Genomic DNA, 15,149 nt, shown 5'->3' with positions numbered 1-15,149 from the left:
TGTAAAAACAGATAAATTGACATTTGACCATAGGTATTGATTTTCACAATAATATTGATCTATTTCGCACACGATGTGTTACACAAATATTGACATAGTTGTAAAACTAGTAATTATAATATACCGTACAATAATTACAATATGTATTCAGAAATCCTTATGAAAGTTTGAATATAAAATATATATAATTTACAATATAATTTACACATTTTGTTTAAAGGGATTTATTTTATTTTACTACTAATGTAGCATGACTATTTTAAACGTCCGTCACATTCTAAAGAAAAATGTACCATGGAGAAATAAGCCATGCCTGTACTAAACAGTACAATTACTGTACTAAACAGTACAATTACTATGTACTAAGCAGTAAAATTACTGTACTTAACAGTACACTTACTGTACTAATGGTAAATTTCCAATTCTTTATGTATTCAATATGTACAAACCATAGTAAAACGTTTCAAATCCAATAAATTCTACAATCTATAATTAATACCTATTATTAGTGAATATTAAGAATTAGGCCGATTTGTAGTGAAGTAGATTTTAAAAATCGAAATGAGAGGCTTCACAACCAACTACTGTAGGCCCACCCATGTAGGAGCCACAATATGCAAACAGTGAGCTCTGCTCTCAAAACATAAGCTATTCCTAATTTTATAAACATTATCACATTTATTCATTCCTTCCTGATTATAAACGTTATATACTTTTTCTTAAGTCATTGCTTGAGTACTGTAGTTCCATTTTGTATTAATTTATATCTCTATAATTGTGTTGATATTAATAAAAATCTTAAAGATAAATTTCCTGACTTTTGTTTTTATCAGATTAGTCACCTCTTTTCAAACTGTGAGTGCTGCAAAGACAAATCCAGTAGCCAAATGCATTTTTAAAACTGTACTATCCAGAAAAACTGGACACTTTTTACAAGCTCATGTTTCAGAGAGACTATATATCACTCATATGAGATGACAAATAAACAATAACAATTAAAAAAAAATATCTATGAAAATCATCAAATTCGCAAATTCATGTTTGACTAATTTCTTCAATACCTAATTACGTAATAATTGTTGGAAATGACCTAATGTGATAGGACTCTTGACCTGAAATAAGTAAAACACTAGTATTTTTACGCAATACCTTGTATAAAAAATTACAGTTAGAATAATCATCACAATTGACTAAACACATTATACCAGACTTAAATATCGATAAAATATTGGAAAAACAATGATGCTTACAAAATGTTAAAATTGCACTTAATAAATAAACATAAGGCACTCACTGATAACAAAGTATGATAGATAAAATCTTTTGGTTTATGTATACTAAACCTTGTGTAAGCTCTGACAACACTATAAAAAAAAGTGTTAATGTGCCCAAATATGGTAGCGATATGTCCAAATATGGTAGTGATATGACATCATGTCTATATATGGGCACATTACATTTTGTCACATAAAGTTTGATAGTGTAGACAGACAGAGCTTTAAATGAAAAGTGGTTTAACTGTTACTGACAAAATGAATTAACATTGTAAGCAAGTTTATTGCATGGAATGTATTACTTTACTACAGGCTGATAGCACTGTATTTAAAATGTGTGTGTAAAATTTGCATAATGCCGAGCACAGGTGAACCACTTCCCTTTAAATTTAATTAATCTGCATCTTTTCCTATAATAAACTGAAATGTATTCTACTTTTAATAATGATATACGTTACAGTAGACTTCAGGACTGTAGCCAGGATTATTACAGGAAGGTTATGTTTTTACAAAAGGGGGAAAAATCATCTTGACCTTTAAGCTGTTTACTAGCATTCTTGCTTCTGGTCTCCATTTTGAAAAGGGCACTTCAGAAAAAAGGGGTTTGTGTGACCACTTGAACCCTCCTTCCCAATCCTGGCTATGGGCTTAGACTTAATATAGATGTTGAAGTAGATGCAGTCACTGGTTCACCATCACTCATCATCATAATCTGGTATGTCATCAAACTTGTAACCTTTATATCCCTTGTAAGCGTAGTAAGCTAGACGGACGTGGTAAGCACCAGGAATGAACAGGATACATCCGATGACTATCACTGGCCAAGTACGATCGTGGTATTTGACGTCAAACCATGTGTTGGTAAACAGAAGGACTCCGACTGTTAACAAAATGGTTCCCATCACAAACAGAAGGAAGGCAATGAGAATGGACCTTTTAGGGATCTTTGGTTCATCAAGAGTCTTCCACTACAAACAATATAAAAGAAAATTCAAAGTAAGTAAAGTGGAATCAATATATAGTCAATCAATCAATCAATCAATCAATATCAATACATGTTCATATAATATATATGGGTGATACTCAAGCTCATTAACATAGAATATTACTGCACTTATTTGACAATACTCTGTCAGTAAAATTGCTCTTAAGCTCTGTCTACACTATCAAACTAGTTTGACAAAAAAAGTGTGATGTGTCCAAATATGGTAGTGATATGCTTAAATATGGTAGTGATATGACATCATCATGTCCAAATATGGGCACATCACAACATTCTTCCACATAAAGGTTGATAGTGTAGACAGAGCTTTAAGCAAAATAATGTTAGTTTGAAAGATTGTTTTTCTTACCCACTACGTTAATAACTTACTTGGAGATCAGAGAACTCACTCTCATTCTTCATACGCACATATTTCAAGCTGCTATCGTTGGCATTCTTCTTCGTCATCTCTACTTCTTTTTTCTTAAATGAATCCAGAATGAAAATTTACAAAGCTGTTGCGTTACAAGACCTGTCCATAGAGGTAGAAAAATGAAAATACAATTTGGATAAATTTTTAAAATAAACAAAATAGTTCCTAGTATTAATAACAGGCCTAATCCTGAAAAAACTAAATACTGTAAACTATAAAATAAAAATAATGTTAAACTGACCATACTATTATTATATATTAATTTAGTTGTTTCACTTTCTGGTCATCTTCATTTTCAATGATTTTTTTGTTCTTTGAGAATTATTTAACAAAAGTTAAATTAGAATGTCACATATTTTAGGCTAAGCCTAATATTATTACAGGTCTAAAACCTTCAATAATAACAAGTTCCAATATATATCATATCCGTGGCCTTTGACCTATTGACAATGCTTAAACTGGTTTAGGTAAAAGCTCACGGCCGGCACTATAGCGTAGTAGATAGATAGATAGCCTACTAAACTAGGGCCTAACTAGGCTAGGCCTAGGCTAGACTATTTTTGTTGTAAATTTGCACTACTAACCACGTTTTTATTCAAATTTTCCTACCATATATAATGAATGTACATAAGTACATAACTAACCGACTATTATTACAATAAAGTTAATTGAAATTTGTCAAAAACATGATAAAAATACCCACGATTTCACAAATTACACGCCACCAGCAACCACAAAAAAGATCAATAACAACATTGATGACGCCCTCAGCGATCGCGATATGAAAAATCGATTGATATCAACTATCGATGAATGAACTTCCAATACGTAACCCGGAAAATGAAATATTTGTGTAAATTGATAGGCCTATCTAACTTCCATTCGAGATATCTCCTGACAACAGCAATACAAGTAAAAATGGTATCTCCTCGTCCAAGTTCAGACTATGCTACTTTTCGTGAATATTTCCAGAAAGCAAAACACATTGTTGTAATGACAGGAGCAGGGTGTAGTGCAGAGAGTGGCATCCCAACTTTTAGAGGAGCTGGAGGACTCTGGAGAACCTACCGTGCTCAGGCAAGGATTTTTCCAGAATTGTTCATATTCAGAATTGCGCATAACACACAAATTTAAACGGTATAAATTAAGTGCTAATACCTCTGAAGTTGTAAATCAGTAATATCAATGTTTCTTGTATAAATTATAGATTTAATTAATGTTTCACAATAATTTCAAATTTCAAAATCACAATAAGATACTTCATCATCATGTGACAGTCACAATACAAATCTTGATTACTTCCTTTTTTTAAAAACAGGATTTAGTCAGTCCTACTGCCTTTGCGGATAATCCATCACTTGTGTGGGAGTTTTATAGCCATCGTCGTGAAGTAGCTGCATCGAAGGAGCCAAACAAGGCACACATTGTAAGTGCAATATCAAAATAAATTGCCAATACTGCTAAATAATTAGAAACAAATATTTGGGCACAAAGATTTTTATAACTGTACATTAAGGTATGATAAACTAATCTTGTTCTAAGGCTATAGCAGAATGTGAGGCACGACTTGCAAGACAAGGACGAACAGTTGTTGTTATCACACAGAACATTGATGAACTTCATCGCCGTGCTGGATCTTTAAAAGTCTTAGAGATTCATGGTTGGTACAGTAGTCCATTTAATTTGTTCCTATTTATTTTTTTTTTCATCCATCAGCAAGCAGTTACAGAATGGATGAACTATTTTTTAATTTATCGCGCTTATAAACTCTGTATGTCTCATTTGAGGCTTAGCGAACGGAGTTGAAAGAGTCATGAGTTACAACCCTGGCACATAGGTAAGGATTGAACCATAGACCTTGGGATTAGAAGGCAAGCATGTTAATCACCAAGCTACAGCTCCGCTATTTAGAATAACTTGAGACTATCACCAGCAAAATTGTAATAGTTTTCTATTGGCAAGTTCCACCATTCTTCTTAATTCTGTTTTTTTATCCCCGTTCTATCCAGTACAGTCCACTGCATAGAAAATAGTAAATATCATGCATGATTGTGCTATTTGCACAGATAACCATGCCGATAGTGATTTTCAGAATAAATAGGAACTCTTTTATTTGTTTGGCATTGAACACATTTAATGGAAAGCAATCATATTTTTTCACTTAGTATATTTATATATACTATATATTGTTATATCTATTTCATTGCTATTGTTCATACTGTATACAATGTATTTGTTAGTATGGGGCAAAAAGCTATTTTTGTTTGCTCTAATTCATTTGCTATTGGTGAATAAATAAATGTGCTAACTAAATATATTTTTATTTACTTTTGCTATTTTTGTAGGATCTCTATACAAGACCAGATGTACAAAATGTGGTATTATTCTCAGCAATTACAACAATCCCATAGTTCCTGCTCTTGCTGGTAGAGGGTAAGTAGTATATTATATTTCAATAATAATATTACTTTACAAAGAATCCTATGTTGTTAAACCTGTATAAATTTCTATGTATTTTTGTCATGGCTGCCAATAGATTTCACACTGTTCTTAATAAATGATCTATTTATCAGTAGTATATTTTGCTAATCTTGTTCTTTATCTTTTTTAAAAGTTCACCAGATCCAAATGCAAAAGGTGACAGAATACCTGTAGAAGATTTACCAAGGTAAACATTCCTACTGATAGTGGTAATATACTGTATGTAGTGCCAGACAACACAAATTATACACAAACTTCAAAAGAGGGGTCATGAGACTGATATAATGCAAGTGGGAAGGTGATTGGGGGGTGCCTTTGCGAATATCAACATTATAAGCCTCAGGTACAAATGACTTACTAATGTAAAGCTCTGTCTACACTATCAAACTTTATGTGACAAAAAAATGTGATGTGTAGATGTGATGATGTCATATCACTACCATATTGAAGCATATCACTACCATATTTGGGTGCATCACACATTTTTTGTCCAACTAGTTTTCAGAATCATTGTTCCCTGCATAATTTTAATATAGATGGCATGAATATTTTTCTCTTCAGGTGCGGTGAATGTTCAGCACTCACCAGGCCCGACGTTGTCTGGTTTGGTGAACCACTTTGTCCAGACACACTAATGGAAATTGAGAAACATCTTGAAAAATGCGATCTTTATTTGGTGGTAGGTGATTTTCAATCATTTGTAGTAAAACGCCTCTTATTTACTATTTATAGTAATCAAAACAGATTATTTTAATCATTTCAATAGAAGAAAAGGTTTTAGCAAAAAAAAAGAAACTTAAGTTATTATATAATTACATTTTGGAGCCTTCTATTCGTTTCTTCATTTTACCAATTCCTCTTAAACAATGGCACAGCTCTTTCTTCAAAGATGGGTGAGAGAAATCACAAGTCTACGTATTCATATTAAGCTCTGTCTACACTATCAAACTTTATGTGACAAAACAATGTGATGTGCCCATATAGGGCGATGATGTCATATCACTACCATATTTTAGCATATCACTACCATATTTGGGCACATCACACTTTTTTTGCCCAACTAGTTTGATAGTGTAGACAGAGCTTTAGGGTTGATAGCTGAAGTGACAACATTCGATCATGCCTACAATATGTTTATGAAATGTATTTATCATTTCTCTAGGTGGGCACCTCATCTGTTGTGTACCCTGCTGCTGCCTTTAGGCCGTACGATAGCAAGGTGCCAACTGCCGAGTTTAACTTGGAAGATACTCCGGCAACAAGCCGATTTCAGTAAGTACTGAGTCAATCAAGTTGAGTTGTGGCTTCGCTACCAATCGAAGGGCTCTGGCATACATTATGTTAGCCTGAAGGCTATATATGTAGAGCATCTTCTGTATATGTTTGTCTTGTGAACAGCCATGGCTTGATAATGGAGATAAAAATAGATGTTAATAGTGGTCTCTGGTTTATTAGAATGTTTATTTATGTAAATTACGTTTATTGCAGTTTCCACTTCAAAGGGCCTGCTGGAGAAACCTTGCCAAAAGCAATTGAGAGACATCCATCGGAACCAAATTAGTACAAGGAATTCAAGACAACCATTCAAATTAATCCAGAGATATACAGAATATCAACAGAGTATATAAATAATGCATATTTAGAATTTGTGGGTACTTGCAGTACTCATGTTGCAGTCCTTGTATTGCACAGGATCATGGATCTTCAAGAGGGTTGTGGTTGTGGTATTATAAGGGACGGGGAGATTCAATACTCAGGTCGCATATATACATCAGTACTAATAATTTATATCCAATTGATTTGAAATTGACTTTAAATCTTGTAATACTATGGTTTCTAGCTATTACACAGTACAGTTAGGTACTGTATTTGAGTGGTTAGGACACTTGACTGTCATACAGATAGACTTGGGTTCCATTCTTGACAACTCCCAGTCTACTCAGCTGTAAATGAGTACTTGGTTGAAAATACTAGGGAGGACAAGGTGCTGTGGAAAGAAACTGGCCACCCTACCACATAATGCCGAGGCTTATGTTCAGAATTTAATACAGGACCTTTACCTTTACAGTACATTATTGTAATGGTAGTAATCATGTCAACTTGCCATTAGAATAATCAGATTCAAAAAGAAGTACAACAGTAATCGACATTTATTAGTGTAAAGATGTCTTTAAAAAAGAATATACATAATACTGTATATCCTATAAAAGCAAACGCATGGAGTTATAAAAGTCAAATTGACATGCATAGCAATAAATATATTCAGGACAGGCTCTAAAGCAACAATCAAGACAAAAAATGCTTTGAAATACAGTATATAGTGCAGCTTTTAAAAGCCAGTGCAAGTTAAATATACTAACTTTGTATTTCCTATTATGATCACTAAGACATCATAGTACTGTTTTTTATATTATTACCTCCGCCAAGGAGGTTATGTTTTCACCCCTGTATGTTTGTGTGGGTGGGTGTGTGTGTGTGTGTGTCTGTGAACAGCCTGGAGGCCACAGTTTTCATCCGATTCTCACCAAATTTGGAAACAGTGATCTATACCCCAAAAGCTCGGACGAGTTCAAATTTTATCCGATTCTCACCAAACTTAGCCACAATGAACAATGACTCATCATATAATTGTGGTTAAATTTTGAAGGGTCAGAAAAAAGAAATAAAAAAATAATAGACCTAATAATAATTTTAAAAAATCTCAGCGGGACTTGAACCAGCGATCTCAACTGTGACTGTGGATACATAACCATTACACCAAACTCTCAAAGTGCAAAGGAATATGTATTATATTTTTTAGAAATAATATAAACACTTTTTGGTGTTCAGTAAAAATTGAAAAATAATGTTTTGTAATTTATTTTTAAATAATTTTAATACCTGTATAATACAGTACTATAAAAGTAAATAATAAAGCTATATTCTGTATTGCAAATTCTATTTGCTGTTAAGATAAATTAAGTACACAAACATCAAAAAAGTCCACCAATATAGTGGAAAATAAAACAAGATTCAATTGAAATGAGAAAGCTCAACTGGAATAAAATATGAATAAGATACAAAAACACTAACCATGTTCATAATTGATCTTTATTTCATCATGTTTAATAAGTGAATTTTTAATTTCATGATTTATGCTTGTCATACTGTAATTTACTTACTGCATAATTTAGTTTCAACAAAAATAAGTACTAGTAATTAAAGTGTATTTTAATAGTCAAACAACAATACGATACATGATGTCCAATTTGAGGTAGTTACAGTATATCAACTTTAATTCAATTGCAAGATAAGTACAATTACACAGCATAAATCTACTGTATATTTATATAATTTTAAACCGTCCAGCAATTATAAATATATGTCATTCCAGTTCTGTCCTTTTAAAACGCTAAAATAATTATATAATTAATATACATAGAATAACATAGAATCAATGCTGTGATTGTCATATAACAACCATCCAAGAATGTTAACTTCCAGGCTTAAATAGTTTAGCCTTTCATGGGTAAATGCCCTGGGGCAAGAAGGCATTCTTGGTCAGCTAAAGAGTAACTAGGTCAGCTAATGAGTAACTAGGTCAGCTAATGAATAACTAGGTCAGCTAAAGAGTAACTAGGTCAGCTAATGAGTAACTAGGTCAGCTAAAGAGTATCTGGGTCAGCTAAAGAGTAACTAGGTCAGCTAAAGAGTAACTAGGTCAGTTAAAGAGTAACTTGGTAAGTTAATGACCTATTATATTTGTAGGTAAATGAGGTCAAGAAAGAAGAGCAAGTGTTGGCTAGTCCTTTACACTTTACCAAGTGTAAAGGTCGTAAACTCAATATATCGTCGTCTCGATGTCTTATTACGTTCAAAAAGACACGCAAACTTTTGCTCACCGTCTTGAATGAATGCTGCCAAATCTGAGTAAGCAGAACCATGACGTTCGATGACTATGTTTGGAGGGTCATACCAATTCTGGCATTGGCCCTTGCTTAAACGCACTGAAAGGTTCTTCCTCGATTTGCTGTTCGCTGGATTACTAAACAGTGCCCAGCGTTCAGGGTCTTCAGGAAGCTTCGAATCGTTTGCTTTAAAACCAATAATGCTCCCCTACAAATAATACATACATTATTTTAATAACTAGGCCCTATGTAACTTGGGAAATTAAGCAGTAGTCAGGGCCGTAGCCACCAGTATGGCGGGTAAGGTTTCAACCTGACCTCTTTTTCACAGAGGCCTTTGACAACCCAGTGGCTTCAACAGAGATTGTTTCCTTTTATTGCGAAAACCGGACCACTTATATTGTGACTACATCACTGGTAGTGACCAAATCAAATAATACAAACTTGTTGAACATGGACATAGTTCACAGCTATGCAGGGTGCAAGGTAGACTTGCCGCAAGTCATTACAAAACTCCAAAAATGGGATCGCTCGATAAATTTTTATTTGATTTAGCCCCAGCTAGTTGACTGACAACAATCAGGCACAGAATCTGTATGTTGAATGCATTTTACTATATTAGTAAGTGGAATCCTGAAATGGGTGAAAAAAAAAACTAACCTGGCAACCACCTTTTGGTTCAATTAATGTTGGCATCAACTGTGAGTCACTAAATGTTTCACATGCATCAGAGCTATGGCACTGGAAACGTGGATTGCTGTCTCCAGTCCTACAGTTTATCACAACATTGTCTGATCCCATGTCAGCTGGCTACAAATAATAACAAATTATTTGTATAAATAATTACAGTTTTTAACTAAAGCTCTGTCTAGACTATCAAACTAGTTTGACAAAAAAAGTGTGCCCAAATAATGGTAGTGATATGCCCAAAGATGGCAGTGATATGACATCATCATGTCTATATATGGGCACATCACATTTTTTTGTCACATAACGTTTGATAGTGAAGACAGAACTTTATGCATCAATAAAAAAAATCATTTATTAATAATGGGGCAAAGAAAAAATATATGAACATATTTAGAAATCTAACTCGTTTTTCTGTAGACATAAGTGATAAGTAATTTAAATTTTAATTGAAAAAAAGAAATAAGTATTTCAAATATGTCGGACTTTCTCGTAAACAATAAATGACATAACTTTCTACAATAATCATTGAATATTAATTATCTTTGGTGGGCCTACCTGACATTCACCTCCTGAGATTTTCTTTATTTTTTTACAATTTTTAGATTCAGGCAACGAAATTAAACCTCCCATATGCCAGGTTGCTCCATTATTGTCATTATTGTTAATGTCACTTATGATAGCAAATTGACCTGTGAATTAAGAGACCCAGTGAAAATGAGAACTACACTTTTTAATATATTGTTCCATATTGGATTTACAAATATAAATTCAAATTCTTTAATACATCAAAACAAATTTGATAAACGATGAAAACAAGGAACATACAACAAAGAGAAAGAACAAAAAGAAAGTTAATATAAGTAAAAAGAAAAAATTGGGATATATCTAGATCTATATCTGACTTTTCTAGATCTAGAAAACTCAGATATCAAGATCTGAGTTTTTTAGTTCCAAAATGGAACTAGAAAACCCAGATCATCAAATGGATCGTTCCATTATTAGTAGAGAGTAGCTTGTTTGAAAGACTACAGTATTATACGTTTTCTTACTAATAATTAATAATTATTATTGTAACTTGTAGTAGTAGACTTGCCCCAAGTCTGTATTATCTTTTTTTTTTATTTATTTGTTTTTATTTCAACCGCGATTTCAAAATCAAGTAGTATACGTATGAAACGCCATATGTGCCAAAATATTTATCTTTTAACTAATATTAAGACAAAACTCCGTCTGGAACCCAGACTACTTGTAGTAGCAGCCTACGACTTAAAAAAGAAATACAGTATACACCTTTTGTTTATAAAATGTAGGCTTAGCATTTAGGCCTATAGACTAGGCTATGAATGAGGTAGGTGTCAGCCGGAGAGGTAGAAATTCTCATATGACTTTTCTAGACCAGTTTTTTCTGGGGAATCCAAATATATTGGGTAAACGGGCTGTAACCTGAGAACTTTCGCGTGAGGGCGCTTTTTTCAAAATGGCCACCAGTTACAGTAGACTATGATATCTTGGCAACCACTGGTCATAGAGAGTTGATTTTGGTGTCAAAATGTTTGGAATGTACATGTTCCTATTTGATGTAATAGCACATTTTGTCCGAAAATGGCCGGAAATACCTCTATTGACCTTTGACCCAATATCCAACAGATATCATATCTCCGTAACTACTCGACACAGAAAGTTGTAATTGGTGTCAAACTGTCCAGAATAAAGATGTTTATATTCAAACTAATAGAACATTATCTGTAAAAATGACCGGAAATAACGTTACTGACCTTTGACCCAAAATGCAAGACATTTCTCCTATCTGATCACATTTAGTAATATCTTGTCAATTAATTTATTTTGTGCCAATTGGAGGTTGACATTCTCATATTATTTTCTGAACCAGTTTGTCATGTGCAATCCGAATATATGAGATTAATAAGCCATAACAAGGCCAAGAATTTAATTCTTTTACTACATACATACATGCTTCCCTTTAGTGTTTCAGTCTGTATGTCGTGTATTAATCTTCAAGATCACTCACATCACTGCAATCTGAAAAGTCTTCATATTCATTATGTGTAAACAGTTCCTGGACATCAGTGGGCATCACTGTCTCAATCCATTTAGGCTCCATTTGTTCATTCCATCCATTGTGTGTACTGTTGTTGACAAAATCATTGACGTCTGCTGATTGCCATTCTTTTGCAATGAAGTTTGCTCTAAGTATATGAAACTCAAGGGGTCTGCTGACATGGTGGCAGTAATGATATATCAGTAATCTTGTGTCTGGAAAACTTTCTGATGAAGATATCATATCTTGCTTGATTTACACTTTTCCCCTTCACTCCATACAATAGTGAAACATACTCTTCAAGTTCCTCATACAACTCTTTTGATGGAACAGCTGACACTCCAAGGTTGCAGAATGTGTCAACAAATTTTGCTTTTGATTCCAGAAGCTTCCAGTTATGAATATGAAGACTTTTCAGATGGCAGTGATGTGAGCGATCTTGAAGATTAATACACGACATACAGACTTAAACACTAAAGGGAAGCATGTATGTATGTAGTAAAAGAATTAAATTCTTGGCCTTGTTATGGCTTATTCATCTCATATATTAGGATTACACATGAAAAACTGGTCCAGAAAATAATATGAGAATGTCAACCTCCAATCGGCACAAAATGAATTAATTGACAAGATACTACTAAACGTGATCAGATAGGAGAAATGTCTTGCATTTTGGGTCAAAGGTCACTAAAGTTATTTCCGGTCATTTTTACAGATAATGTTCTATTAGTTTGAATATAAACATCTATATTCTGGATAGTTTGACACCAATTACAACTTTCTGTGTCAAGTAGTTACGGAGATATGGTATCTGTTAGATATTGGGTCAAAGGTCAATAGAGGTATTTCCGGCCATTTTCGGACAAAATGTTCTATTACATCAAATAGGAACATGTACATTCCGACCAATTTGACACCAAAATCAACTCTGTATCACCAGTGGTTGCCAAGATATCATAGTCTATTGTAACTGGCAGCCATTTTGAAAAAAGCGCCCTCACGCGAAAGTTCTCAGGTTACAGCCTGTTTACCCAATATATTTGGATTCCCCAGAAAAAACTGGTCTAGAAAAGTCATATGAGAATTTCTACCTCTCCGGCTGGCTTCTACCTCATTCATTCTACTAGCCAAGCTAAGCAATTCAAGGCTCAACGTGTGGGCGCTATCTCGCGATGTATCGCGAAGGGGTGTCTCGAAAACAGAGACCAGAGACCCGAGAAACTAGTGTCAGCTTTTGAAATAATCTCCAGCTTTTTAGCTTCTAAAAGGCACAGCATGCATTTATACATCTTACTCCTAGGACGTCGACCTTGTATTACAAAATGACAGTCTTTTCACACGCGTTCAAGAATTCATCAATCTCTTCTTATCGTTGCGGCATGTTCTTTGATCGGCATATCAGTTACCGTTTATTACTGATACGTCATTCTGTGATTTTGAGACGTTTTAGTGGGGACCGCTATATAACATAATATTGACGTAATATTGAGACGTTTTAGTGGGGGTCTCTGTTTTCTAGAAAAACTCGAAAACAGAGACCCCATATATAACGTAACATTGACTTAATATTAAGAAGTTTTAATGGGGGTATCTGTTTTCGAGTTTTTCTCGAAAACAGAGACCCCCTATATAACGTAATATTGACTTAATATTGAGACGTTTTAGTGGGGGTCTCTGTTTTCGAGTTTTTCTCGAAAACAGAGACCCCCTATATAAGGTAATTTAATGACTTAATATTGAGACGTTTTAGTGGGGGGTCTCTGTTTTCGAGTTTTTCTCGAAAACAGAGACCCCCTATATAATGTAATATTGAGACGCTTTAGTGGGGGTCTCTGTTTTCGATAAAATCTCGAAAACAGAGACCCCATAATAACGTATTATTTAGACGTTTTAGTGGGGGTCTCTGTTTTCGAGAACTCGAAACAGAGACCCCTATAATACGTAATATTGAGACGTTTTAGTGGGGTCTCTGTTTTCGAGATTTCCTCGAAAACAGAGACCCTGGGTCTCGGGTCTCAGCTGGTCTCTGTTTTCGAGGTCTCTGTTTTCGAGACACCCTATCGCGAAGAGTAGGCCTGGCCCTACAAGGCTAGAAGTGGTCAACTCGTACCTAAAATAACTCGTACCTATTCCTATCTTGGCTAACTCGTACCTCAACCAGCTCGTACCCACACCAACTCGTACATACCTAATTTTTAAGCCTACATTTTAACTGTAACATGCACTGTATTTTCTTTATGATTTAAGTCGTAGGACGCTTTTACATGTTACAATATTAGTAGGCCTACACAGTAATCAGTTTTAATAATACTCTAGTATTTCAAATGACCTACCTTCTGATTAATAATGGAATGATCCAAATGACCTACCAACCAATCATTTGATGATCTGAGTTTTCTAGTTTCATTCTGGAACTAGAAACGTCAGATATTGATATCTGAGTTTTCTAGATCTAGAAAAGTCAGATATCTGAGTTTTCTAGATCTAGAAAAGTCAGATATATCTGAGATCTGAGTTTTCTAGACACCCCTCGCTACGGCCTTGTTAAAATTGGGGATTGAGTATCAAGGGCTTATGAATACCAGGGCTGTGGCCAGCATGAGGCAGATGAGCGCTCTCCTCGTCCTAAATTTTCAATTTTCACTACCCACCACAATTCCCCATCAGAGATCGTCATATTGTATATTAATAATTATATTTAACAGTCAGGGGAAAATGGCAAAAGGCTTTTTATCAGATAATCTATATTGTTTTGACAACTCTTGTAACATGACCACACAGTGCTAATTTTGCCATTTCCCCGTAACTGTTGAACCATCTGTGCCTTGCTGGTTTTAACCTCTCGCTACGGCTTTGTTGCATACTGTACAATGTACTGTAAATTACAATGAAGGTATATTGTAATATATATGCCATTTGGAAATACAGTACACACAGAAAGAGGTCAATTTTGGGGTCAACTGTATGGGGATTTTGACATTCTATTTTTAGCACACCACTTACGTGTAAGTTTCGATTTTGATTTTGGCCATCTAACATTTCCAGACACAATTAACTTTCCTGAATCCAGCTTGATAGCATGACCAGGTCCTGTATAATACAATATCATTGTGTACGTAGTTTAAAAAAATTAGCTGGTACTGTACATTTATGTTTTGAAACAGGAGGTTTCTACCCCAAGTGACTGTGGCTAATATGGTATTTTTAATATTTTTAAGAAAAATTTAAAACACATTTTTATGACTGTAACTTTGCAAAAAAACATAGAGGGCATTTTAAAAATCACTTCCAATTTAAACAATACTGGGCATCAGCATCTAAAGTATCGTACTGTAAACATAGT

At 34.1% G+C, this 15,149-nt stretch overlaps 2 protein-coding genes across 3 annotated transcripts; one reads left to right on the top strand and one right to left on the bottom strand.

Moving 5' to 3' along the window:
• Window positions 1-36: 36 nt before the first annotated feature.
• LOC140046354 (transmembrane protein 230-like) lies at window positions 37-3,422 on the bottom strand. 2 transcript variants are annotated; one of them, XM_072090974.1, is made up of 3 exons: window positions 3,393-3,422; window positions 2,647-2,788; window positions 37-2,242 (listed from the first exon to the last, which is right to left on the bottom strand). In XM_072090974.1, the coding sequence occupies exons 2-3, from the start codon at window positions 2,722-2,724 to the stop codon at window positions 1,970-1,972; spliced, it is 351 nt and encodes a 116-aa protein (XP_071947075.1). In that variant the 5' UTR covers window positions 2,725-2,788; window positions 3,393-3,422; the 3' UTR covers window positions 37-1,969. The 2 variants fall into 2 exon arrangements, with proteins under 2 accessions (XP_071947075.1, XP_071947076.1); XM_072090975.1 differs by lacking the exon at window positions 3,393-3,422 and adding an exon at window positions 3,274-3,290.
• Window positions 3,423-3,528: 106 nt separating this feature from the next.
• On the top strand, window positions 3,529-8,196 carry LOC140047912 (NAD-dependent protein deacylase sirtuin-5, mitochondrial-like). Its single transcript, XM_072092942.1, has 8 exons — window positions 3,529-3,766; window positions 4,008-4,115; window positions 4,232-4,349; window positions 5,035-5,122; window positions 5,304-5,357; window positions 5,732-5,849; window positions 6,333-6,442; window positions 6,659-8,196. The coding sequence occupies exons 1-8, from the start codon at window positions 3,530-3,532 to the stop codon at window positions 6,729-6,731; spliced, it is 906 nt and encodes a 301-aa protein (XP_071949043.1). The 5' UTR covers window position 3,529; the 3' UTR covers window positions 6,732-8,196.
• The last annotated feature ends 6,953 nt before the right edge of the window (window positions 8,197-15,149 follow it).

This window comes from Antedon mediterranea, chromosome 4 (assembly GCF_964355755.1).
Source record: "Antedon mediterranea chromosome 4, ecAntMedi1.1, whole genome shotgun sequence".
Classification (NCBI taxonomy): domain Eukaryota; kingdom Metazoa; phylum Echinodermata; class Crinoidea; order Comatulida; family Antedonidae; genus Antedon; species Antedon mediterranea.
This window is presented reverse-complemented; position numbering and strand designations above follow the sequence as displayed.

What these genes read in the sequence shown, in the direction of transcription:
- LOC140046354 (XM_072090974.1), bottom strand. Translation starts at nt 2,724, where the DNA reads ATGACGAAGAAGAATGCCAACGATAGCAGCTTGAAATATGTGCGTATG. An exon ending in GTGAGTTCTCTGATCTCCAA is followed by an intron (nt 2,243 to 2,646) that starts GTAAGTTATTAA and finishes TATTGTTTGTAG; the next exon opens with TGGAAGACTCTTGATGAACC.
- LOC140047912 (XM_072092942.1), top strand. Translation starts at nt 3,530, where the DNA reads ATGAAATATTTGTGTAAATTGATAGGCCTATCTAACTTCCATTCGAGA. An exon ending in AATGCGATCTTTATTTGGTG is followed by an intron (nt 5,850 to 6,332) that starts GTAGGTGATTTT and finishes TCATTTCTCTAG; the next exon opens with GTGGGCACCTCATCTGTTGT. An exon ending in CCGGCAACAAGCCGATTTCA is followed by an intron (nt 6,443 to 6,658) that starts GTAAGTACTGAG and finishes CGTTTATTGCAG; the next exon opens with TTTCCACTTCAAAGGGCCTG.